A 25,642-nucleotide genomic window follows, 5' to 3' on the forward strand; every position below is an offset into this window, starting at 1 on the left:
CACTGCAATGAAGTTGCTGTGAAAATCCCCTCGTCACCACATTCCAGCATCAGTTCGGGTACATTGAGGGAGAATTCAGACTGTCCAATTCACCTAACAAGCACGTCTTTCAAGACTTGTGGGAGGAAACCGGAGCACCCGGTGGAACCCACGCAGACACGGGGAGAACGTGCAAACTCCGCACAGACAGTGACCCAAGCCGGGTATCGAACCTGGGACCTGGGACCCTGCCGCTGTGAAACACCAGTGCTAACCACTGTGCTGCCGTGCCGCTCCTTTTTACCCTTAGTAGAAAGGCCATTAAGCAGGGGGCATGGATGTAAGGTAAGGAGCAGGAGAATTAGAGGGGTTTTGAGGAAAAACAGTTTCACCCAGAGGGTGGTGAGAATCTGGAACTCGCTGGCTGAAAGCGGGGTAGAGGCAGGAACCCTCAGAGCATTTGAGAAGCTTTTAGATGAGCACTTGAAATGCCACAGCGTACAAGGCTACAGCCAAGGCTGGAAAATGGGATTTGAATAAATAGGTGCTTGATGGGCGCACAGACAGGATGGGCAGAAGGGCCTCTTTCTGTGCTGTAAAAGTCTATGACTCTAAGTGCTGTGGAGAGAGAAAAACGCAGTGTTAATGTATCAGTTCAATGACCTCACTCCAGAATTATGGCATTGCTCCCTGTGGAAGCTTGCTATGCACAAATCAACTGCTGTGTTTCCCACATTATTACAACAGTGGCCATATTAGTGGCTGTATTAGTGCCACATCCTCCACTTTCTGTCCATAATCCTGTAAATTCCTCAAGTACCTGTCCAACATTTAGAATTATTCATGGGATCAGCTTTCACCACCTTTTCAGGTAGAATGTTCCAAATTCCAACAATTCTTTTAGTGAATAAAATTTCTCATCATCTTCTGTTGGGATCTTTTGCCAATGATGTTAGATCCATGACCTCTGGTTTGCTCCACTCTACCACAACCTCCCATCATCTGGAACCCTTCAACCATTTCTGTTCCAAGGACTACATTCCCAACTTTGCCAACCTCTCCTCATGAAGTACTCTGCCCTCACAAGGCAGCTGACTCTCAAACTCAACTGACTGTGTGCTCCCAACTCTACCAGTCTGTGAATGTGCCAATTCCTGCACCTAATATTTCGTGATCTATGAACGAGATTGCCAATAAATGCTGCATCGGTAGTTATCTGTCAATAACTTGATTTTAGCAGGAACTCTCACATCGTTTCGATGTCTCCTGGCCTGCAATACAATTTTGAAGTGTAGTCACTGACATGTAGGTACATGCAGCAGGGAATTGGAGCACAGCAAGATTCAACAAAGAAATAAACAACCGATTAACCTGTTCTGGTGGCATTGATTAAGGGATGCCTCTGTTGCTGTTTGTCAAATAGCGCCCCCGAAACATCGAGATTAGAATAAGCAAAAGTCATCCAATTAATCCCTCCCTTCCGTTCTTTTCCCACATCCTAGTAAATTTCCCTTCAAGTACTTATCAAATTATTTTTTGATGATTAGTATTGAATCTGCTTCCTCCTAAGCAGTGCATCTCAGGTCGCAACAACTGCATAAAATAAAATCCTCCTGACCCTTCTGACCATTTGCCAATCACTTTCTGGTTACTGAACCTTCCTTCAGTGGGAACAGTTTCTCCCTATTTACGCTATCAAAACCCTTCATGATTTTGAACACCTCTATGAAATCTTGACTTGACCTTCTCTGCTCTAACAACCCTTGCTTCTCTATCTCTCCACGTAAACTTAAATTCCTCATGCTGATATCATTCTAGTTCTCTGTTTCTGCACCTAGCAGGACACTTTACAGTAAATGAAGCACTTTTGATGTGTAGTCACTAATTTAATTTAACAGAGGCAACTCGCACACAGCCTCCCAGTCAGAAATTTGATGCTGACTAGATCATGTTTTTTTCTCCAAATATTTAAAAACTGAAAACACTGGATAAACTCAGCAGGTCTGGCAGCAAGTGTGGAGATAAGCAGAGGACCTGTTCGGTAGGAGGGTCATTTTGACCTGAAACGTTAACTCTGCTTCTCTCTCCATGGACGCTGCCAGATCTGCAGTTGATCCAGAATTTTCTTTTATTTCAGATTTTCAGCGTCTGCAGAATTTTGCATTTATTTTCATGTTTTTAAAAAAAAGTTGGATAAGATATAATTGGGCGGAGGGCAGACGGTGGCGCAGTGGGTTAGTCCTGCTTCCTCACGGCGCCGAGGTCCCAGGTTCGATCCCGGCTCTGGGGCACTCTCCGTGTGGGGTTTGCACATTCTCCCCGTGTCTGCGTGGGTTTCGCCCCCACAACCCAAAGATGTGCAGGCTAGGTGGATTGGCCACGCTAAATTGCCCCTGAATTGTAAAAAATTAATTGGGTACTCTAAATTTAAGATATAATTGGGCAGGGTATTGGGGAGATATCCCCTTCAATGTATCCGCTTTATGGGGTGTTTGAAATTACTTAAGAGGGTCTTGAATTATCACACACAAGGCACTTGGACAGTGCAGCACTCCTCCAGCACTGCACTCTTGGATCAGCATAGACTTTGGGCTCAGGTCTTTAGTCAAGGATATTTATATAAAATAGGTGCAATATTTCGTGAAATTTATTTTTTGTTTTTTCCTCTGTACTTTGATCAATGTTTAATGGAGGACTTAATGAACAGCAGCAATCCTGCGGCCACTCTGCACCGGGAGCATGCGCCGTCACGGCGCCTCCAGGTCGCATGCGCCATCCCATCGGCCGTGCGTCCTCGCGCCGCCCGGGTCTCCAAGGTTCCAGCATGCAACGCGCGGAGCAGCACGGCGCCCATCCACTTCCTGTGCCGGCCGTTGCCGTGGCGACCGAAAAGTTAAAAAGACCGCCATGTGACGCATATTTAAAACCAAAACATTTCATTTGATTTGGATCTCAAATAATTGTTTGTTTAAAATACCTGTATGTTGTAAAAGTCATTTTTCTGTAACGGAAGGGGCGGGCCCTCCAGCTGTTGCCACAGTGACGATGGACGGGCCCTCTAGCTGTTGGCATGGTGACGGCTGTTTGCTGGGCTCACACCGACTGTCGGTACAGTAGTGATCTCCCAGTTATTGCACAGCATTCACGTACATGGGGATTATAGCATTTTGTTTTAAAAAATTCAGCTTGTTATTTTTGTGGGAATTGGGGACCAAGTGTTGTGGGATTTGAGACCTCAGAATCCTTGGAAAGTAGGAAGATCTGACTTAGGTCTCCATTTTTAAATCCTGTCTTATCCTCGCCTTTGTAGAGCCTAATATTTGTTTTTGTTTTGACAGTCTGGAGTAAAATACTGAAAGTGGAGGAGGACAGTCGGTTAGCAGAATGAATTTCCAACTTGAGGCTTGCAGTCTGCAATAGTGCCATCGCTGGTGGATGCCTGTCATTGCAGCGTGACATGTTTACATAGGCAAGTTCCATTGTAGATGTGGGCATTTGTCGAGGACCACAGGGAAACCATTGTCGATCTCGCCGTGGGACTCGTGGAGTACGAGCTTCCCAGGTAGGGGGCAGAGGCCACCCAGCAGGAGCTTGTTAGATCTACATATGCAGCTTGCCCAAGCAAGGCCCGGAGCTGTTGGTTGTCCCAACAGGGACTGGATAGAGAGAGTGTTACTGCCGTGGGTAGAGTATTATCTTTAGTTCAATAAATCATTCCCCACTACCGCTGGCTTCGCAGAGCTGCATGGTAGCACAGTGGTTAGCACTGTGGCTTCACAGCACCAGGGTCCCAGCTTTGATTCCTGGCTTGGGTCACTGTCTGTGTGGAGTCTGCATGTTCTCCTCGTGTCTGCGTGGGTTTCCTCTGGGTGCTCCAGTTTCCTCTCACAAGACCCGAAAGACGTGCTTGTTAGGTGAATTGGACATTATGAATTCTCCCTCAGTGTACCCGAATAGGCGCCAGAGTGTGGCAACTAGGGGCTTTTCACAGTAACTTCACTGCAGTGTTAATGTGAGCCGACTTGTGACAATACAGATTATCATTATCATCATCATCTTCAAGTTACTAAAACATGGAACTTATTACAGATAATAATGTTCCTCAGCTGGTGCTGTATTTCCAGGCTGCTAGCGTAGCAGTGGGTTATTAAATGATACAGCTTTGGAAACAGGTCACTTGGACCATCGCCTTTGTGTCTTATTCCGCGACCAACACCAGTTTGGTCCTTCACAAACTGTCCTGCTCTCTGTAACAGTTACATGTCTATGGGAAGCACCTCAGCATTCCTCTTATCTTCCCAAATGACCAAGCCCCACCCACTTGCCTCTCCCTCTGCCTCTTCCCCCCCCCCCCCCATATCTCAACGGATGTGTCCAACAGTCTGCCAAATGACATTCTTGTTTTGAACATGGGCTACTCCAGCTCAGTGATACTGAGTGTGAGCACACCATGATGCCACCCTATTATTAGTGATCAAGGGCTAAGTCAAGAAATTTGATTTGTTTTAAACTGTGACTGCATATCACTCCCCAATAAGTAAACCGGTGCCCAAAATGCAGTTAGTCGATGTTAGTTGTAGCTACAATAAGAGTATGATGGAGGGAGAGGGTTTGAGGAAGCAAGATTAATGATGGATATGGCAGCATAGTGATTATGTAACTGGGCTAGTAACCCAGAGATTGAGAATTTGAATTCAGTTAAATTAAAATCGAGAAATTGAAAATTTCTGCGAATAAAAGTGGTCATAAAGCTGTCAGGTTGTCACAACAGGTTCATTAATACACTTTAGGGAAGGAAACCTCCTGTTCTTAAGTTGTCCAGGCCTAAATGTGACTCCAGTCTCATACTGAGGTGCTTGACTCTTAACTGCCCTCTGCAATGGACCAGTGGGCCTTCAAAGAGATGAAGGTACAACCTCACCGTCCCAAGGTAAATCAGACTGTGGAACAAAAACTGGCCAAGCCCATATCCCGAGAATGAATTTAAAAAAAATTATTTCATGGGATATTGGCGTTACGTTTGAGGCCAGTTTTCATTGCCCATCCCTAATTGCCCTCAAATGGTTTGCTGGGCTGTTGCTGAGGGCAGTTAAGAGTCAACCACATTGCTGTGGGTCTGGATCACATGTCGGCCAGGCCAGGTAAGGATGGCGGATTTCCTTCCCTAAAGGACATTAACTAGTGAACCAGATGAGTTTTTGCTACAATTGGTGATGGTTGTCATGGTCACCATTACTGAGAGTAGGCTTGAATTCCAGGTTTGCAAATTGAATTAAATTCCACCAGCTGCCATGGTGGGATTTGAATCCATGTTCCCAGTTACCAGTTCAGTGACGTTTCCTGTACGCCACTACCTCATCAAAAATCCATACTCTGGGTCCAATTGTAAATCCATATTTAGCTGGCTTCCCGATGGAGAGTGCAGCTATGTGTAGACCGAGGCCACTCTCTTCTCCCCTGTCAAAGAACTTCATGCTGCTCATTAACCAGACATGAAGAGAAAGAATGGCCAAATGGAGAGATAGCAGGCAATTGGGGGGTGAAGATGGGCGGACACACGGCAAAGCTTCAGGTCATTCAGGAGGGTGGGGGAAATTGGTGAGAAAGTGTTCCATGGACCACATTATTGAAAGTAACTTCCTGCTCACATTTTAATGCAGGCCGAGGAGAAAGAAACCGCAGTATGTCAAAGAAGAAGAAGGGGCGTGCCGAAGGCAAGAGCAAGCCAGTCGGGATGGAACTGGAGGTTCTGACGGCAGCTACAGAGCGAATTGTCACACTACAAAATGAGTGAGTTTGGCAGCACTTAATAACCGGTGTTACTGAGAGGCTGCGGGGGCTGGAATGGAACCAAGAGCAAACAGCCCAAGATAGGAAGAACTAGCATTTGTAGAAGATTTTGTCACCTCAGATTAGTACATCCTCAGTGTTAAAGTTGTTGAACTCTCATTAAACACGGCAGCCATTTTGCAAATTCCCAGGGTCATGAATGTGATGAGAAAGGAGTGACCCTCTGGTTCAGTGGTGTTGGTCAATGGGTACACTGCTGATCAGACCTCTGGGGCAAAGCTCCTGCTCCTTCTCCCATCGTGGCTGTGGGATCTTCCACATCACCACAGGCAGATGGGACCTTGGTTTAATCTCACACCTGTTGACAGAGCAATGGAGCATCCCTCAGTGCTGTCCCTAGAGGGTTAACCACAAGCAGAATGAGCTGAGGGCTAACCCATTCGCAACAGGACACAACCCTAATCACCGGCTCACAATTCTCAACCACAATATGTTACCTTTTTGTTTATTCTTTCATGAACTTGGGCATTGTTGGCTGGCCCGGCATTTGTTGCCCATTCTAGATCGAGTCATAGATCTTCACAGCATGGAAATAGGCCCTTCGGCCTAGCTTGTCCATGCCGCCCAGTTTCTATCACTAAGCTTCCCACTTGATAGAGATAGAGATATTTAAAGATGTTCTACAGCAACATAGTGACTAGCATCGCTGTTTCATAGCTCGGGGCACACTGGTTCAATTCCGGTCTTGGCTGACTGTGTGGAGTTTGCACTTTCACCCCGTGTTTGCGTGGGTTTCCTCCGGGTGTTCCACTTTCCTGTCCAAAAAGATGGTTGGGGTTACTGGGGGGATAGGGTGGAGGCCAAATTTTATTTATTCTGGCCACATCTATTTAATGGGGACAGTGTAGAGAGAGCTTTACTCTGTATCTAGCCCCAAGCTTTACCTGTTCTGGGAGTGTTTGATGGGGGCAGTGTAGAGGGAGCTGTACTTTGTATCTAACCCCGTGTGTACCTGTCCTGGGAGTGTTTGATGGGGATCGTGTCGAGGGAGCTTTACTCTCCATCTAACCCCGTACTGTACCTGTCCTGGGAGTGTTTGATGGGGACAGTGTAGACAGAGATTTACTCACTAACCTGTGTTGTACCTGTCCTAGGAGTGTTTGATGGGACAATGTAGAGGGAGCTTTCCACTGTATCTAACCCCGTGCTGCACCTGTCCTGGGAGTGTTTGATGGAGACAGTGTAGAGGGAGCTTTACTCTTTACCTAACCCCGTGCTGTATCTGTCCTGGGAATGTTTGATGGAAACAGTGTAGAGGGAGCTTCACTCTGTATCTAACCCCGTGCTGCACCTGTCTTGGAAGTGTTTGATGGAGACATTGTAGAGGGAGCTTCATTCTGTATCTAACCCTGTGCTGTACCTGTCCTGGGACTGTTTGATGGGAACAGTGTAGAGGGAGCTTTATTCTGTATCTAACCCGTGCTGTACCTGTCCTGGGAGTGTTGGATGGGACAGTGCAGAAGGAGCTTTACTCTGGGACAGTGCCGAAGGAGCTTTACTCTGTATCTAACCCTGTACTGTACAAGCCCTGGAGTATTTGATGGGACAGTGTAGAGGGGGTTTTACTCTGTATCTCACCCTGTGCTGTACCTGTCCTGGGAGTGTTTGATGGGGACAGTGTAGAGGGAGCTTTATTCTTTTCTTAATAAATTTAGAGCACTCAATTATTTTTATTCCAATTAAGGGGCAATTTAGCGTGGCCAATCCACCTAACCAACACATATTTGGGTTGTGGGGGTGAAACCCAAGCAGACACGAGGAGAATGTGCAAACCCCACACGGACAGTGACCTGGGGCCGGGATTCGAACCTGGGTCCTCAGCGCCATAGGCAGCAGTGCTAACCACTGTGCCACGTGTCGCCCATGAGGGAGCTTTATTCTGTATCTATCCCCTTGCTGTACCTGTCCTGGGCGTGTTTGATGTGGACAGTGTAGAGGAAGCTTTACTCTGTATCTAACCCCGTGCTTTACCTGTCTTGGGATTGTTTGAAAGGACAGTGTAGAGGGAGCTTTACTCTATATCTAACCCTGTGCTGTACCTGTCCTGGGAGTGTTTGATGGGGACAATGTAGAGGGAGCTTAATTCCGTGCCTATTTTAAATGTCGCCACGGAGCAACCTGTAAATGAGGGTCAGAGCTGGAAATAGGTAGACTCAATGTGAGCATACGTGGCTGGGTGAGAGCTGGATAGTGAAAGACAGATGACAGCTGTCATGGACAAGCCATAGAGCAACCAACCCGTTAGTTAAAGTGAAAGTTAGGAATAATTATTCGAAAATTGTTAATATTTTCATTTTTCTATTTGAAAGGTACGATGAAATTGTCAAAGAGCTGAAACAAATGAAGTTAAAGATTTATAACCTGTATCCTTTGCTGGGGATTTCTAAACATGTGGATATGTGACATGGCCCATTGTGGCTCATCTTTCCCTTGACAGATCAGGTGCTGCAGTCCTTTCCAGGCTTGGGGACAATATCCAACCTGAAATTCACTGCTGTCCCATCTCCTCTTGCTCTTCAGGAGGTAGAGACATGGGACTGGATTCGCCGGTCGGCGACGGCGAAATCGAGTTTAGCAAATCGGCCAGACAATCCAAGTTTCCGACCAAATCAGGAACGGTGCAGCTTTCGTGATGCTCCACCCCCTCCAAAGAGGCGTGCTCTAAGAGTACGCCGCACGGCGTATCGAAGACCTCAGGACGTTGCCTGCTGTGCCCCCGACTGGCCGACTTCCCGACGGTGTGGGTCTCTCATGGTCTCACCCGTCGGGAACTCGACGTGGCGGCTGCGGACACAGTCGCCACAGTCGGGGGAGGGCTGATCTGCGGGCAGGTGGGGACATTATTCGGGGCTGGGTCACTGTGACGGGGTGGTCCGTGGCACCCGAGTCGGCCGAAGGGGGGGACTATTTTGCAGGCCAGGTCCACGCGGGGCCGGCACCATGTTGCACGGCGTGGCCGCTGCCGTGTGCATGCGCAGCCACTGACCCGGCAATTCTCCGGGGCGTATCGGCAGCTAGAGCCGGGTGCTCTACGCTGCCATCCTGCTAGCCCCTGCAAAACAAAGAATCGGTGGCCGTTTTGCGCCAGTTGTTCTGGTGTAAAATGCCACCATTCCCACGCCGACGTGGGAACATAGCCCCAGAATCGGAGAATCCAGCCCAGGGTCCTTAAATATCCATAATAACAAGGGAATGAAAAAATACTTCTGGGAGGGGCTACTGCCGGATCAACGTGATGGACTGAATGGTCTCCCTCACCTGTACTGATTGAGATATTACCTGAAATAGCAAGCATGTTTGTGTATTTATAGAGAAATGATTTGCTGATAACTTTCTTTAGCCATCACTTCCCAGGCGGAAGGAGAATGAATTCCTAGAAAAGGAAGCTCAGCAGACCCGCCTGGAGACCGTGAGTATACAGCACATTACCACAAGGGGGAGATAGGGAGGAATTTGTACCAGGGCCTGGGGCTTAGGGACCGGCTCAGGGTGTCAGGGACTGAGGCAAAGGATCATGGATTAGGTCAAGTGGTGGGTTGGGGGTCAGAGACTGGGATAGGTGGGTGGGTGGGGTGGGGGTGGGGGGGGGGCAGGGAGTGGCCTTTTTTCATTTGCTCATGGGGTGTGAGTATTGCTGGCTAGGCCTGTATTTGTTGCCCATCCCTCACTGTGAGCCATCTCCTGTATTCCTATGGTGTAGGAACACCTACAGTGCTGTTTGGAAGAGAGAATTCCGGGATTTTGACCTCGCAACAGTGAAAGAACGGCGATATATTTCCAAGTCAGGATGGTATGTGGCTTGCAGCTACTGTGGCAAACATCGGGGGGGGGGGGGGGGGGGGGGGGGGTCACGTGACCTCCCCGACCAAGGCCTCAGCAAACCTCAAAGGTCACGTGATGCCCAGCCCATCAGGGCAAAGCACACGTGGTTCTAGCACATTAAAACCTAATAAGAATCTTTATTATTGTCACAAGTAGGCTTACATTAACACTGCAATCAAATTACTGTGAAAAGCCCCTAGTCGCCACATTCCGGCGCCTATTCAGGTACACTGAGGGAGAATTCAGAAGGTCCAATTCACCTATCAGCACGTCTTTCGGGACTTCTGGGAGGAAACTGGAGCACCCGGAGGAACCCGACGCAGACACGGGGAGAACGTGCAGACTCCGCACAGATAGTGACCCAAGCTGGGAATTGAACCCAGGTCCCTGGTGCTGTGAAGCAACAGTGCTACCCACTGTGCTACCATGCCACCCCTGCAGACCAGATCTAGTCTGGGAGAAGAGTTGGAGTCGCTGGCTGGTATTGCAGTGATCCTTTGTACTTTCTGTAATTAGTTTTTGCCTCTAAATAAACTGTCTGTTGCTGTTATCCGCTGATGGTCGCCTGGAGTTCTGTTACTATATTGGCGACGAAGTAGAAGGACACGATTCTGGTACGAGCACAGTAGTTTTTCCACGCCCAGTTCCTAGTTATTTCCAGTGCCCAGCGGAAGGAGCACGATCATGCTGCTTTTTGGTAAACTTGAGCCTTTCAATGCAGATGAAGATTGGGTGCAATATGAGGGGGGTATGCGCCAATTTGCAGACCAAACGGCATGGAAGGGGTCAAAAGACAAAATATTATTTTGCGCATGGCCTGTGGCACTCAGACCTACAGTGTAATGGACTTCCGGTGGCGGCTATGAAGGAGTAAGTCGCAAATTTGGTGGCTCCCGCTCGGGTTGGACTTTTGGACCTTTCCCCCTGATTTTGTACCGGACTTGAATTGAAAACCAGAGGCAATTGTGTACTGAATTCCCACATTGGTGCATGGAGAGAAGGACTAGAAGTGCTCGGAAAGGCAGAAACAGAAAGACAGAGAAGGCTTGGGCTGAAGCTGCAGCGGGAGACAGCATTGCGGAGGACCGGACCTCTGGTTTGTCGACCCAGCAGTCAACGGGGCAGCTGATGCAAGTTATTCAGGAAGGCTTTGCTAAGCAGAAACGGGACTGCTTGGACCTGACAAAAGAGTCGATTGAACGGCTGGAGCTTAGATTGGACGCCCAAGATCGGGCGATCCAGAAGGTGGAGAAGGCGCTGGCTGAGCAGGAGGAACATCAAACTGTGGTGGAGTTGGAGGTGGGGATGCTGAGAGACCAGCAGAAGAAGCTCCTGGAGAAGGTGGAGGACCTAGCGAATAGGCCCCGCCGGCAGAACTTGAGAAACGTTGGGCTCCCGGAGGGGTCCGAAGGAGCGGACGCTGGGGCATACATCGCAGATATGTTTGAGAAGCTGCTGGGGGATGGGGCATTCTCCTGACCCTTGGAGGTGGACAGGGCTCACAGAGCACTCGCGAGGAAGCCGCGAACGGGAGACCTCCCAAGGGCAATGGTGGTGAGATTCCACAGGTACTTGGATAAGGAGCGCATTCTACAGTGGGCCAAGCAGACACAGAGCTGTAAGTGGGACAACAGTATCCTGCGGGTTTACCAAGACCTGAGTGTGGAGGTGGCCAGGAGAAGAGCAGGCTTCAACCAGATTCGGTCGATCCTTTTTAAGAAAAAGGTGACGTTCGGACTGTTGTATCCGGCCCGCCCCTGGGTCACGTACGAGAAACAGCACTTTTATTTTGAGTCGCCTGAGGATGTGCTGGACTTCGTGAAAAGAAAAGGTCTGGTGGTGGACTGAGAACTTTTGAACTTTGCTGCAACGATCATGGTTTTTTTTTTCATTTTGTTTCTCTGTTCTTTTTTTAAAAAAAGTTTCTCGTTTTTCGTTTTGTGGAAGCTGTTTGTAATGCCTTCTGTATTGATTTGGGGCCAGTGGCAGAGCTGAGTGAGTTAAGGTTTTCATTTGCACTGTTGGGAGATGGAGGTGTGTTTGTTTAGATTTTGGTGTTTTTCTGTCGGGCAATTGTGTTGGGAGTATATTTGTATGAGCGGGTGGGGAGGGAACAATAGGTGGGAGACTATCCGGCACCAGAGATGGGGCCACCAAGCTGACTGGGCAGGCAAGCTCATGGAAGCGCAGTGGGGGGGGGGGGGGGGGGGTGCATATGTTTGGTTTATCAAAGGGGCTGGGTTACAGAGTGTTGTTACTAGGGGGGGGAGGGGGGTGAAATGTTCTGCTGACGAGGGAGGGACTTGGGCCAAGGGACAGAGAGGAGGTTGGGGGCGGATGCTGCCTGGGGGCAGGCAGGTGGAGGCGCAGAGTATGGGCTGGAGGCGGGCCCAAAAAGGGGATGGCTGATCGGCGAAGTGGGGGGGCAAAGAGACCCCCAACTAGGCTGAACATCTGGAATGTTCGAGGGTTAAATGGGCCGGTCAAGAGGGCACATGTGTTTGTGCATCTTAGGGGACTGAAGGTGGATGTGGTAATGTTGCAAGGGACTGTGCAAGAGACACATCTTAGAGTAGCTGACCAGATTAGATTGAGGAAAGGCTGGGTCAGTCAGGTCTTTCACTCGGGACTGGATTCAAACACTAGAGGTGTCGCGATCCTGATCAATAAGCGGGTGGTGTTTGAGGCCGGTAGAATAGTTTAGGATGTGGGAGGTCGGTACATTATGGTCAGTGGGAAACTGGGGGGGGGGGGGGGATGCAGGTGGTATAGTAAATGTGTATGTGCCAAATTGGGATGATGTGGAGTTTATAAAGAGGATGCTGGGGAAGATACCAGACCTGGATTCACATAGGTTGGTCATAGGAGGGGACTTCAACAGTTATTGACCCTGGCTTGGACCGGTCAAGCTCGAAAACGGGCAGGGTACCAGCAATGGCAAAGGAACTAAAAAGGTTCATGGACGGGGTGGATCCATGGAGATTTGGGTAGCTGAGGGTGAAGGAGTTCTCCTTCTACTCATACGTGCATAAAGTGTACTCCCGGATTGATTTCTTTATTGTGAGCAGGGCCTTACTGGCAGGGGTGGTGGACACGGGGTACTCGGCGATCACAATCTCAGACCATGCTCCGCACTGGGTTGACCTGCAGGTTAGTAAAGACAGTAACCAACGCTTGCACTGGAGGTTGGATGTGGGTCTTTTGGCTGACGAAGGGGTGTGCGAGTGGCTGAGGAAATGTATTCAGAACTACCTGCAGGTCAACGACGCGGGGGAAATTTCAGCAGCAATGGTTTGGGGAGCACTGAAGGCGGTGGTCAGAGGGGAACTGATCTCGATACGGGCCCATAGGGAGAAGGTGGACACGGCAGAGACCGGCCGACTGGTTAAGGAGAAATTACAGATCGTAGGAGGTATGCGGAGACCCCAGAGGCAGAGCTTTTAAGGGAATGCTGGAGTTCGGCTTGTTAACCACAGGGAGTGCGGTGGAGCAGCTGAGAAAGGCGAGGGGGGCGATGGAGAGAATGCTTGCACAACTGCTTCAAAAGAGGGAGGCAGCCAGGGAGATAGGGAAAGTAAATGACGATGATGGGAACCTGGTTGGAGATTCAGCAGGGGTGAATAAGACGTTTAGGGATTTCTCCAGTAGGCTGTATAGGTCGGAACCCCCTACGGGGCCGGAGGGGATGAAGCACTTCTTGGGGGGGCTGAATTTCCCAAAGGTGGACGGGAAGCTGGTAGAAGGGCTGGGGGCCCCGATCGGGTTGGAATAGATAGTGGAGGATCTGAAGGCCATGCAGTCGGGTAAAGCCCCAGGGCCGGATGGGTACCCAGTGGAGTTTTACAAAATGTTCTCCGGGATATTGGGACCGGTGTTGATGAGGATGTTCAATGAGACAAGGGAAAGAGAGGTGCTGCCCCAGACGATGTCACAGGCCGCAATTTCGCTGATTCTGAAGCGGGACAAGAATCCGGAGCTGTGTGGGTCCTACAGGTCGATATCCCTGTTGAATGTGGACGCCAAACTGCTGGCCAAAATTTGTCCTCCAGGATTGAGGATTGTGTGCCGGACGTTATTGGGGAGGGCCAGACGGGGTTTGTTAAGGGTAGGCAGTTGGTGGCCAATGTAAGAAGGTTGTTAAATGTGATCATGATGCCCCCGGAAGGTAGGGAGGTGGAGGTAGTGATCGCAATGGATGCAAAAAAGGCTTTTGATCGGGTAGAATGGGATTATCTGTGGGAGGTACTGTGTTATGGGCCAGGGTTTAGAGAACCCCAAGTGTATCATGGAGTTCACCTGACCCACAACTTTTAATAGATTGTGTTATGGGTAGCACACGGCCCACTCTACAGGTGTGATACAGCAGAAATGGAAAAGTATTTTTTAAAGCAAAACAATGTTTATTCTATGAACTCAAGTTAACCTTTTTAAAACATACAGTGAACATCTTAGCAACCATTAATTCAAATACAACCCCCAAAGAATACAACACTAAGTAATTCTTACTTTCCTTTTAACATCCATAAGACTTTAAATAAAAACTTTCAACAGAAGCACATCAGGTTAAAATCACTACTGAGAGCAGTTATTAGTTTTAAATCACCAAAGGATCACCAAAGGATCGATTTACATTCTTTAGATTACAGAGAGAGACTCTAATACATCATCTGGCTGTGACTGCAGCTATCCAGCTCTGAAAACGAGACTAAAACGAAAGTAAAAAGCTGACAGACAGCCCAGCTCCACCCACACTCTGACATCACTGATAAACACCCATTTCTTAAAGGTAATCTCAGATGACAACTGGGACGGTTCGGACTTGGGCGGGGCTTTATTGACTGGGTCAGGTTTCTGGGAGTCTGGGGGCAATGGAGGAGACATGCGGGAGCATCGGTCTGGTCCCCAATCTGTAATAATCACCGGCTTACCACAGGAAGTATGGATGGGGGTTTCCGGATATTGAGAGGATGGGGGATATAGTTTTCATAGATTTCATAGAATTTACAGTGCAGAAGGAGGCCATTCGGCCCATCGAGTCTGCACCGACTCTTGGAAAGAGCATCCCACCCACGGCCGACACCTCCACCCTATCCCCATAACCCAGTAACCCCACCCAACACTAAGGGCAATTTTGGACACTAATCCACCTAACCTGCACATCTTTGGACTGTGGGAGGAAACCGGAGCACCCAGAGGAAACCCACGCACACACTGGGAGGATGTGCAGACTCCGCACAGACAGTGACCCAAGCCGGAATCGAACCTGGGACCCTGGAGCTGTGAAGCAATTGTGCTATCCACAATGCTACCGTGCTGCCCATATGTTTATAGAGGGGAGCTTTCCGAGTATGAGGGCGCTGGAGGAGAAGTTTGGGTTGGCGAGGGGAAACAAATTCAGGTATCTGCAGGTGCGAGACTTCCTACGTAAACAGGTGTCAATCTTCCCGCTCCTACCGCTAAGGGGGATTCAGGACAGGGTAGTTTCCAGAGGTTGGATAGGAGAAGGGAGCATCTCGGACATTTACAAGGAACTTATGGGGTCAGAGGAGACGCAGACCGAGGAGTTGAAGAGCAAGTGGGAGGAGGAGCTGGGAGGAGAGATAGAGGATGGTCTATGGACAGATGCGATGAGTAGAGTCAGCGCGTCCGCAACATGTGCCAGGCTCAGCCTGATACAATTTAAGGTTGTTCACCGGGCTCACATGACAGTGGCCCGGATGAGCAGGTTCTTTGGGGTGGAAGACAGGTGTGCAAAATGTGCGGGAGGACCAGCGAACCATGTCCACATGTTTTGGACATGTCCAAAGCTTAGGGAATTTTGGCAGGGGTTTGCAGATGTCATGTCCACGGTGTTAAAAACAAGGGTGGCGTTGAGTCCAGAGGTGGCGATTTTTGGGGTGTCGCAGGATCCGGGACTCCAGGAGGAGAAAGAGGCAGACGTTCTGGCCTTTGCTTCCCTGGTAGCCCGGAGACGGATACTATTAGCTTGAAGGGACTCAAAGCCCCCGAAGTCGGAGACCTGGCTATCGGACATGGCTAGCTTTCTCTGTTTGGAGAAAATCAAGTTCGCCTTGGGAGGGTCACTGTTAGGGTTCGCCGACAAGTCGATTGTTCATCGACTTCTTCGCGAAAAATTAATCGTCAGCAGAAGGGGGGATGGGGGTGGGGTTAGTTTAGTTTAGAGACTTGGGTGGAGAGATGGCAGATGGAGTTTAATCCAGACAAATGTGAGGTAATGAATGCAGGTAGGGAATATACAGTGAATGGTAGAACCCTCAAGAGTATTGAAAGTCAGAGAGATCTAGGAGTATAGGTCCACAGGTCACTGAAAGGGGCAACACAGGTGGAGAAGGTAGTCAAGAAGGCATACGGCATGCTTGCCTTCATTGGCCGGGGCATTGTGTATAAGAATTGGCAAGTCATGTTGCAGCTGTATAGAACCTTAGTTAGGCCACACTTGGAGTATAGTGTTCAATTCTGGTCGCCACACTACCAGAAGGATGTGGAGGCTTTAGAGAGGGTGCAGAAGAGATTTACCAGAATGTTGCCTGGTATGGAGGGCATTAGCTATGAGGAGCGATTGAATAAACTCGGTTTGTTCTCACTGGAACGACGGAGGTTGAGGGGCGACCTGATCGAGGTCTACAAAATTATGAGGGGCATAGACAGAGTAGATAGTCAGAGGCTTTTCCCCAGGGTAGAGGGGTCAATTACTAGGGGGCATAGCTTTAAGGTGAGAGGGGCAAGGTTTAGAGTAGATGTACGAGGCAAGTTTTTTACACAGAGGATAGTGGGTGCCTGGAACTCACTGCCGGAGGAGGTGGTGGAAGCAGGGACGATAGTGACATTTAAGGGGCATGTTGACAAATACATGAATAGGATGGGAATAGAGGGCTACGGACCCAGGAAGTGTAGAAGATTGTAGTTTAGACGGGCAGCATGGTCGGCACGGGCTTGGAGGGCCGAAGGGCCTGTTCCTGTGCTGTACACTTCTTTGTTCTTTGTTTGTTCTTTGTAGTAGGGAGTTAATAAAGGTGGGACCTGTAAGGGAGGGAGATGGCTTTTGCACTATGTTTATAGTTTCATGTACATTGTTTATTGTGTTGTTATAATACCAAAAAATACCTCAATAAAATGTTTATTAAAAAAAAAATACCTACAGTGTAATAAAAAGCTTGACCTATCCTGAGGCCCCTGATTCCAAACCATTTAATCTTGTGGAATTAGTCAGAGGTCATTATCACCCAAAACCTCTATCATCCTTCAGCGGTATACGTTCAATTCAATGGAAAGGGCCCCAGGTGAATTCATTGTAGTTTTTATGACCGCCTTGAGGAAGTTGGCATTCATTTATTTTAATTTTGGGAAGTCCCTGACTGATATGTTACGCCACAATCTGGTGTGTGGGGTGAATAACATTTCTATTCAGAAGAAGTTGTTGGCGGAATGTGAGCTGGATTTAAAAAGGGCGGCCGAAATATCTTTATCCATAGTTGGGGGATGAGAAAGGCGCCCAGGAATTGCAAAACGTGCTAGGGACAAGGCCCACCAGTTGGAGCTAGGGGCCGCAAATAGCAGCACCAGGAATGAAGCTCACAGCACAGATAGGGGAAGATTCACCCATGGAGGGAACTGGGGCAGGAGCCACGTTAATCGGATGGCAAGTTTCAACAAATGTTTCCATTGTGGAAGAAGCCATGCTCCAGGCACGTGCAAATTCCGAGAGACCAAGTGTTTTCGATGCAGTAAAAGAGGTCACTTGAGGCATAGATGCAGAGTTAAACAGAGCCTGCCCAGCCCAGAAAGGGGAAAATAATTGGCAGCTGTTCACACTATGGAGGAATACCAGTCAACTGAGCGGAATGTGTTAATGTGGCATCATATTGACATGGGCAGAGTGGTTCCAATAACCTTGGTACTACTTGTTAACAGACGCCCTGTAATGATGGAAGTAGACACCGGGTCTTCAGCAACTGTTATAGTGGAACAAGTTCATCATTACTTGCAGGAAGGGTTGAAGAACACTGCGGCTCAGTTAGCCATTTAAATAGGAGGGGCGCTAAAAATCAAGGGGAATACGATGGCTCCGGGAGCATACAGGTGGCAGTTGGCCCGGCTCCCACTTGTCGTTGTAAGTGGACAGGGTCCAAGCTCAATGGGGCATAACTGGCTCCAACATACAAAATTAAATTGGGTGGAATATTCAATCTGGACGAGCAGGACCTGTATAAAGCTATCCAAAGGTACTCTGAGGTCTTCTGAGACGTACTAGGGAAGATAAAGGGCGTTTCAAGCCAAAATATATGCAGACCCAGCAGCCACACCAAGATTTTATAGGACTAGGCCGGTTCCTTATTCCACATTAGAGAAAGTGGAAACAGAGCTTCCTTAAAGACCGAGCTATCATTAGACTGGTGCAGTCCACAGAGTGGGCCATACCCATCGTACCTGCCTCAAGCCGGACAAGGCAGTCCGAATTTGGGGGTTTATAAGACCATAAGACATAGGAGCAGAATTAGGCCATTCATCCCATTGAGTCTGCTCCGCTATTCAATCGTGGTTGATATGTTTCTCATCCCCATTCTCCTACCTTCTCCCCATAACCCCTGATCCCCTTATTAATCAAGAAATTATCTGGCTCTGTCTTAAAGACACTCAGTGATTTGGTCTCCACAGCCTTCTGCGGCAAAGAGTTCCACAGATTCACCATCCTCTGGTTGAAGAAATTCCTCCTCATCTCTGTTTTAAAGGATCGTCCCTTCAGTCTGAGGCTGTGCCCTCCGGTTCTAGTTTCTCCTTCTAATGGAAACATCCTCTCCACGTTCACTCTATCCAGGCCTTTCAGTATTTTGTAAGATTCAATGAGATCCCATCTCATCCTACTAAACTCCATCAAGTACAGACCCAGAGTCCTCATATGACAAGTCCTTCATTCCAGGGATCATTCTTGTGAACTTCCTCTGAACTCTCTCCAAGGCCAGCACATCCTTCCTTAGATATGGGGCCCAAAGCTGCTCACAATACTTCAAATGGGGCCTGACCAGAACCTTATACAGCCTCAACAGTATCATAGAATTTACAGTGCAGAAGGAGGCCATTCGGCCCATCGAGTCTGCACCGGCCCTTACAAAGAGAACCCTACTCAAGCCCACATATTTACCCTATCCCTGTAACCCAGTGACCCCACTTAACCTTTTTGAACACTAAGGGCAATTTAGCATGGCCAATCCACCTAACCCACACATCTTTGGACTGTGGGAGGAAACCGGAGCACCCGGAGGAAACCCACGCAGTCATAGGGAGGACATTCAGACTTCGCACAGACAGTGACCCAAGCCGGGAATCAAACCTGGGACCCTGGAGCTGTGAAGCAACTGTGCTAACCACTGTGCTACCATACATCCCTGCTCTTGTATTTTAGCCCTCTCGACATGAATGCTAACATTGCATTTGCCTTCCTGACTGCCGACTGAACCTGCACATTAACCTTAAGAGAATCCTGAATTAGGACTCCTAAGTCCCTCTGTGCTTCTGATTTCTGAAGTCTTTTTGCATTTCGAAAATAGTCCATGCCTCTATTCTTCCTACCAAAGTGCATAACCTCACACTGTATTCCGTCTGCAACTTCTTTGCCAACTCTCCTAGCAAGTTCAGGTCCTTCTGCAGCCTCCCTGCTTCCTCAACACTACATGTCCCTCTACATATCTTTGTATAGTCTGCAACCTTCGCAACAATGCTTCAGTTCCTTCTTCCAGATCATTAATGCACATTGTGAAACACTGACCCCCGAGGCACACCACTAGTCACTGGCTGCCATCCTGAAAAGGACCCTTTTATCCCCACTCTCTGCCAGTCAGCCAATCGTCTATCCATGCCAGTACCTTGCCCCTAACACCATGGGCTCTTATCTTATCAGCAACCTTCTATATGGCACCTTGTCAAAGACCTTCTGGAAGTACAAATAGATCACGTCCACTGGCTCTCTTTTGTCTAACTTCCTTGTTACCTCCTTAAAGAATTCCAACAGATTTGTCAGGCATGACCTCCCCTTGACGAAGTCGTGCTGACTCAATCCTATTTTATCATGCACTTCTAAGTACTCCGCGAGCTCAGCTTTAATAATGGACTCTAAAATCTTACCAACAACCAAAGCAAGGCTAATGGGCCTATAATTTCCAGTCTTCTGTCTCACTCCCTTAAACAGGGGTGTTACATTAGCCATTTTCCAATCCTCTGGTACCCTCCCTATAAGCAACTGTTTATTGAGTGATAAAATTGGACCGCTATCCCATACCTAAGATTGAGGACCTGTACACTAAGCATGCTGGGGGTTTGGTGTTGGACATGAGCCATGCATACTTGCAATTGGAGTTAGATGAGGCATCCTGAGAGTATGTTACCATGAACACGTACAAAGGCTTGCATGAGTATGCTTGGTTACCATTCGGGCTATCGTCAGTGTGCTCAATTTTCCAACGCACCATGGAAAATTTGTAGCAGGGTCTGCCCAGTTTAAGTTGCCATTTATTTAGATGATGTCATGATTACCGGTTCCACGGAAGAGGAATACTAGGCCAAATTGGAAGAAATGCTAAAAAGATTTGCAAATGCTGGCATGCGCTTAAAAAAGGAAAAGTGTACGGTTCCGGCCAGTGAGGTGACCTATTTGGGTACAGGGTCGACGCAAAAGGATTGCACCTGTTGGAGGAGAATATAAAAGACACCAGAGAAGTGTCTGACCAGAAAAACACTACAGAGTGAAGTCCTTAGGGATGATTAACTATCACAGCAGATTCCTTCCAAATCTGGCCACCCTGTTAGCGCCATTGCATGCTTTGTTGAAGAAACACCAGGAAAGGTTTTGGAAAGTACGCCTTCAATTAAGTGAAGCAGCGTCTTAATCCACTAGTTTGTTCTTCCATTTTGATCTTCTAAAGGAACTTGTCCTCACCTGTGACGAGTCTCCATATGGGAGTGGAGTCGTACTTTCTCATTGATTGTCCAATAGACAGACAGGCCCATCGCTTATATATCCCAAACCTTCTCTGAGGCATAGAAAGGGTCCTCTCAAATTGAAAAGGAGGCTTTGGTCATTGTGTTCAGCGTTAAGAAATTCCACCAATATGTCTATGAACAGCATTTCACATTGATGATGGATCACAAAGTATTGATAGCATTATTCAAGGAGGATGAGGTAATTCCCCCTATTGCCTCTGCCCAAATACAATGTTGACCATTTCTACTATCAACCTATGAATATTCCTTGAAGCATCCTTGGATGAGGATACACGTCGACTTTGTGGGGCTTTTCATGGGGACCATGTTTCTTTTGTTGGTAGATGCCCTCTCAAATTGGATGGATGTGTACCAGATGAAGTCCACTTCATTTTCCTGACTGTCGATCAGTTGCACCAGTATTTTTGTGACCATGATGTACCCGAGGTCCTCGTTTCGGACAATGGTACCATGTTTGCTAGTATGGAATTCCAGCGGTTTATGTCTTTCAATGCCCTTAGTGTTGGGTGGAGGTGTTGACTTTGGGTAGGGTGCTCTTTCCAAGAGCCGGTGCAGGCTCAATGGGCCGAATGGCCTCCTTCTGCACTGTAAATTCAATGATAATATATGATTAATCTAGGACAAAGGTTCGGCACAACATCGTGGGCCGTATTTTTTTTTCTATGTTCTAATGTGATCAGGCACATAAAACGGCACCATACCATCCATCACCAAGCGGGTTGGTGGAACACGCTGTGCAGACCTTTAAAGTTGGAATTAGAAAACAGTCGACAGCTTCCTTGGATACCACGATTTCATGGTTTGTGTTGTCGTATACGATTACTCCGCATTCCATGTGGGAGTTGTTGCCCTGGCGGAGCTGCTGATGAGCCGTCGTTGGCGGAACCAAAGGTGCTTGATCTTCCCAAATGTGGCGGACGGTAGCGTCCAGGCAACATCTCCAATAAAGGAACCATGACTCGTCGAGGGCAGAGAGAGTATTTGAAATAAATGAGGGGCTCGAAGTGGCCAAACAGGCCGTCATGAGTCCAGAACCTGAGGTTACCGGGCAAGCAGAAGTGGAGGCCAAGGACCTACCAGTACCCACAGACGAAATTGGAGAGGCCGGCCCAAGCAAAACAACTCCTGGGGGAGAACCCCAACCAGCGAAGGGAGGGCCTGCGATAAACTGAGTTATTGTGACCAAGATCTCCAGTACCAGTGGACCTGAGGGGCGGAAAGGACGTTGCGGTGAACATTGGGGGTCACATCACCTCCCCGAGCGAGGACTCCGCAAACCTCAGAGGCATTGCAACACCCAGAGCAAAGCACGTGCGATTTCAGTAGGCAGAACAGATCCAGTCTGGGAGAAAAGTTGGAGTCGCTGGCTGGTATTATAATGTTCCTTTATAGGGCAGCACGGTGGCGCAGTGGTTAGCATTGCTGCCTCAAGGCGCTGAGGTCCCAGGTTCGATCCCGGCTCTGGGTCACTGACCGTGTGGAGTTTGCACATTCTCCCCATGTTTGCGTGGGTTTCGCCCCCACAACCCAAAGATGTGCCGGTTAGGTGGATTAGCCACGCTAAATTTCCCCTTAATTGAAAAAAATGAATTGGGTACTCTAAATTTTTTCTTTTTAATGTTCCTTTATACTTTCTGGAAATAGTTTTTGCCTCTAAATAAACTGTCTGTTGTTGTCCACTGATGATCACCTGGAGATCCTGCTATTACAGAGGCAAACCTCCAGGTGGTGCTGTTCCCATGCATCTGCTGCCCTTGTCCTGGAGAGTAAAGGTGGCTGGTTTGGACAGTGCTATATAAGGAGCCTTCAGCGCACCAAACTTGGTCTGACCATAAGGTTACTAACCACCCTTCAACTCACCTCCTTGACTAAGTGTTTAGTGGCTCCCCCAGTCCTTTGGCTCTCTGCCCAGTTTTATTTAATCATGCTCCTGCAAAGCAGCATGGGCTGTTTTTCTGTGAATGTTTCATAGTATTTACAGTGCAGAAGGAGGCCATTCGGCCCATCGAGTCTGCACCGGCTCTTTGAAAAAGCACCCTACCCAAGGTCAACACCTCCACCCTATCCCCATAACCCAGTAACCCCACCCAACACTAAGGGCAATTTTGGACACTAAGGGCAATTTATCATGGCCAATCCACCTAACCTGCACATCTTTGGACTGTGGGAGGAAACCGGAGCACCCGGAGGAAACCCACGCACACACGGGGAGGACGTGCAGACTCCGCACAGACAGTGACCCAAGCCGGAATCGAACCTGGGACCCTGGAGCTGTGAAGCAATTGTGCTATCCACAAGGCTACCGTGCTATGTATGTATGTTGCATCTCCAGTTCAATGTGCGAGATTTTAAAAACTCTCACAGTACATACAGACTGTAACCATTAGAGGGAGGCAGCTCACTTTCGTATTTAATAAAGCTGCTCAAAATCATAAGGGGCTTTGTTATACTTGTTCTGAGACACGACGTTCTAGAAGACACAATATCAGATAGTTGACAAAAAAATCAGAGGCAAGATTAGGAGATTTTTTTTTTACGCAGTAAGTTGTTATGATTTGGAAAGGGCAGTGGAAGCAGATTCAAAAGGAATTTTGAAATTCAAAGGGGCAAAACATTTGGGCTATGGGATTAAGTGGAAAGCTCTTTCAAATGCTTGCACAGACAGGAATGGGCAGAAGGGCCTCCTGTGTGCTGGATAATTCTGTGATGATCCTTAGATGAGCTGACTGAGGCCCTGTGTGGAATTTCAGATAATCTAAAAACTGGAACCTGTCACCTCTGCCAATGATGTGAGTTTTTGCCAGCTTGCTGAGATGCATGGGCACTCTGCTGCTCTGTTTCACAATTAACAACACAGTCTGTCTGCTTTATACAGTTGTAGGTCCTGGTGGTCCATGCCGGCTAGCACGTCGGTTTTCCAGCACTATCAACCTCCAAGCCATTTTCAAAAGGGCAGGATCGGGGATACCTGTCGCAAGCTGTGGGTGTCCAAATCAACTTCTGAAAGGCTTATTAAGACTGGAATTTTCTAGTCCGCCTCCAGATCTCTGGAGGCATCGGGGAACAGTGTAGCTTTCTGCAGGCAGCCTCTTGGCAACAGCGAGTGCTCCAGGCAGGCCTAAAGGCCCACGCAGCCAGCCTGACTTCAGCTCCAGCTGCAGGCTGACCTGTAGTGTGGATCCCTCTCCACAGTGGTCGCCTGACCGCTGAGGAGAATTTTTATATTAAAGTTGAAAAAGTTGGAGAGGGAATGCCTCCATCTCGAGGAAATCTCTCTCACTTACCTGAAAAGACAGCCATCTGATTCTTCAGTGCTGGAGGGCCTCCTTTTGGAACTCCAGCCTTGAAAACCCAGCCATGTTGATGAGGCCATCAGTTGGTCAATTCGGGGCAAATTACAGCGGGGGGGGACTACCTCTCTCCCCCCCACATACACACACACACACAGTGTGGGCCTCTGATCCCCATTTGATCCTTGAAGTGAAGACTCTATCCCAGGGCCTTAAGATCCAAACCCAAATATCCTAGGCATAAGCTGACCGTGAGATTTCACAGCCATCACCATTATTTGGTTTGATTTATTATTGTCACATGTATTACTATAGAGTGAAAAGCATTGCTACCATTGCATACCATTGTTATGGGCCAGGGTTTAGAGAACCCCAAAGTGTATCATGGAGTTAACCTGACCCACAACTTTTAATAGACTGTATGGGGAGCACACGGCCCACTCTACAGGTGTGGTACAGTAGAAATGGAAAAATATTTTTTAAAGCAAAACAATGTTTATTCTATGAACTCAAGTTAACCTTTTTAAAACGTACAGTGAACATCTTAGCAACCATCAATTCAAATACAACCCCCAAAGAATACAACACTACGTAATCCTTAATAACTCCCAAACAACATCCAGAAGACAAAAGAAACACCTTTTAACAGAAGCACATTAGGTTTACATTCACTACTGAGAACATTTATAATTCTGAATTCACCAAATGATCAAGAGATAGTCTTTTCATGGCAGAGAGATCAACAGTACACCCGCTCTGTCTGGTGTCAGCTCCAACACTGAAAACGAAACTAAAACAGCAAACAGCCTAAAACAAAAGTAAAAAGCTGACAGACAGCCCAGCTCCACCCACACTCTGACATCACGGATAAACACCCATTTCTTTTTTCTTTTTTTAAATTTAGAGGACCCAATTATTTTTTCCAATTAAGGGGCAATTTAGTGTGACCAATTCGCCTATCCTGCATATCTTTGGATTGTGGGGGTGAAACCCACGCAGACACGGGGATAATGTGCAAATTCCACACAGACAGTGACCCAGGGCCGGGATTTGAACCCGTGTCCTCAGCACCGTAGGCAGCAATGCTAACCACTGTGCCGCCTAAACACCCATTTCTTAAAGGTACATTTCTTAAACCCCATTTCTTAAAGGTACTCTCACATGATACCTCCCCCCCCCCAAAAAAAAACCCCCATCAACTTAAGATGGTTTCATTTTTCACCTTTTCACTATCTTTTAAGAAATGCACACAGTAAAGACACCTTTTCGTTTTAAAAAAAACAACACGCGCAAACAGGTACAACAATATAGTCCATTTTTTGTTTTTCCTCCTCCAACTGAAATCCTGCTCGATTGACAGTCTCTTTGAACAAGAAAGTCTCTGCACGATCCGTCCATTTCTCTATGCCTCGGCATTTCTCTTTAAAGTCAGATACTTTAGTTCAATCTGATCAGAGTCCCTTGTAATTCACCAACACAAGAGCATTGGTTATCACAGCTTTCAGGCCGTCAATGCCTGTTGAAAGCCTGCTGTCCACTTAAATTTTTGACATGTCTTCAGCAAGTCCATCAGTGGAGCAATCACGCTACAAATCATTTGCACAAATGTTCGATCAAATCCACTTATGCCAAGAAATCGCAATATTTCCATTTGTCTTGAGGCTATCAGAAACTCCTCAATAGCT

The 25,642-nt window shown here is 47.9% G+C and overlaps 1 protein-coding gene across 4 annotated transcripts in view; it reads left to right on the forward strand.

Moving 5' to 3' along the window:
* Window positions 1–2,936: 2,936 nt before the first annotated feature.
* ccdc166 (coiled-coil domain containing 166) overlaps window positions 2,937–25,642 on the forward strand; it is a 69,997-nt gene continuing 47,291 nt past the window's right edge. For 2 of the 4 annotated variants that reach the window (XM_072497718.1, XM_072497721.1), the window contains exons 1-5: window positions 3,077–3,230; window positions 3,318–3,448; window positions 5,640–5,769; window positions 8,139–8,192; window positions 9,184–9,238. In XM_072497718.1, coding sequence (XP_072353819.1) covers window positions 5,663–5,769; window positions 8,139–8,192; window positions 9,184–9,238 — 216 coding nt within the window. In that variant the 5' untranslated portion in view covers window positions 3,077–3,230; window positions 3,318–3,448; window positions 5,640–5,662. Of the gene's footprint in view, window positions 3,231–3,317; window positions 3,542–5,639; window positions 5,770–8,138; window positions 8,193–9,183; window positions 9,239–25,642 lie in introns of all 4 variants that reach the window. The other 2 variants (XM_072497720.1, XM_072497719.1) reach the window with 2 other exon arrangements.

Source organism: Scyliorhinus torazame, chromosome 3 (assembly GCF_047496885.1).
Source record: "Scyliorhinus torazame isolate Kashiwa2021f chromosome 3, sScyTor2.1, whole genome shotgun sequence".
Lineage (NCBI taxonomy): Eukaryota > Metazoa > Chordata > Chondrichthyes > Carcharhiniformes > Scyliorhinidae > Scyliorhinus > Scyliorhinus torazame.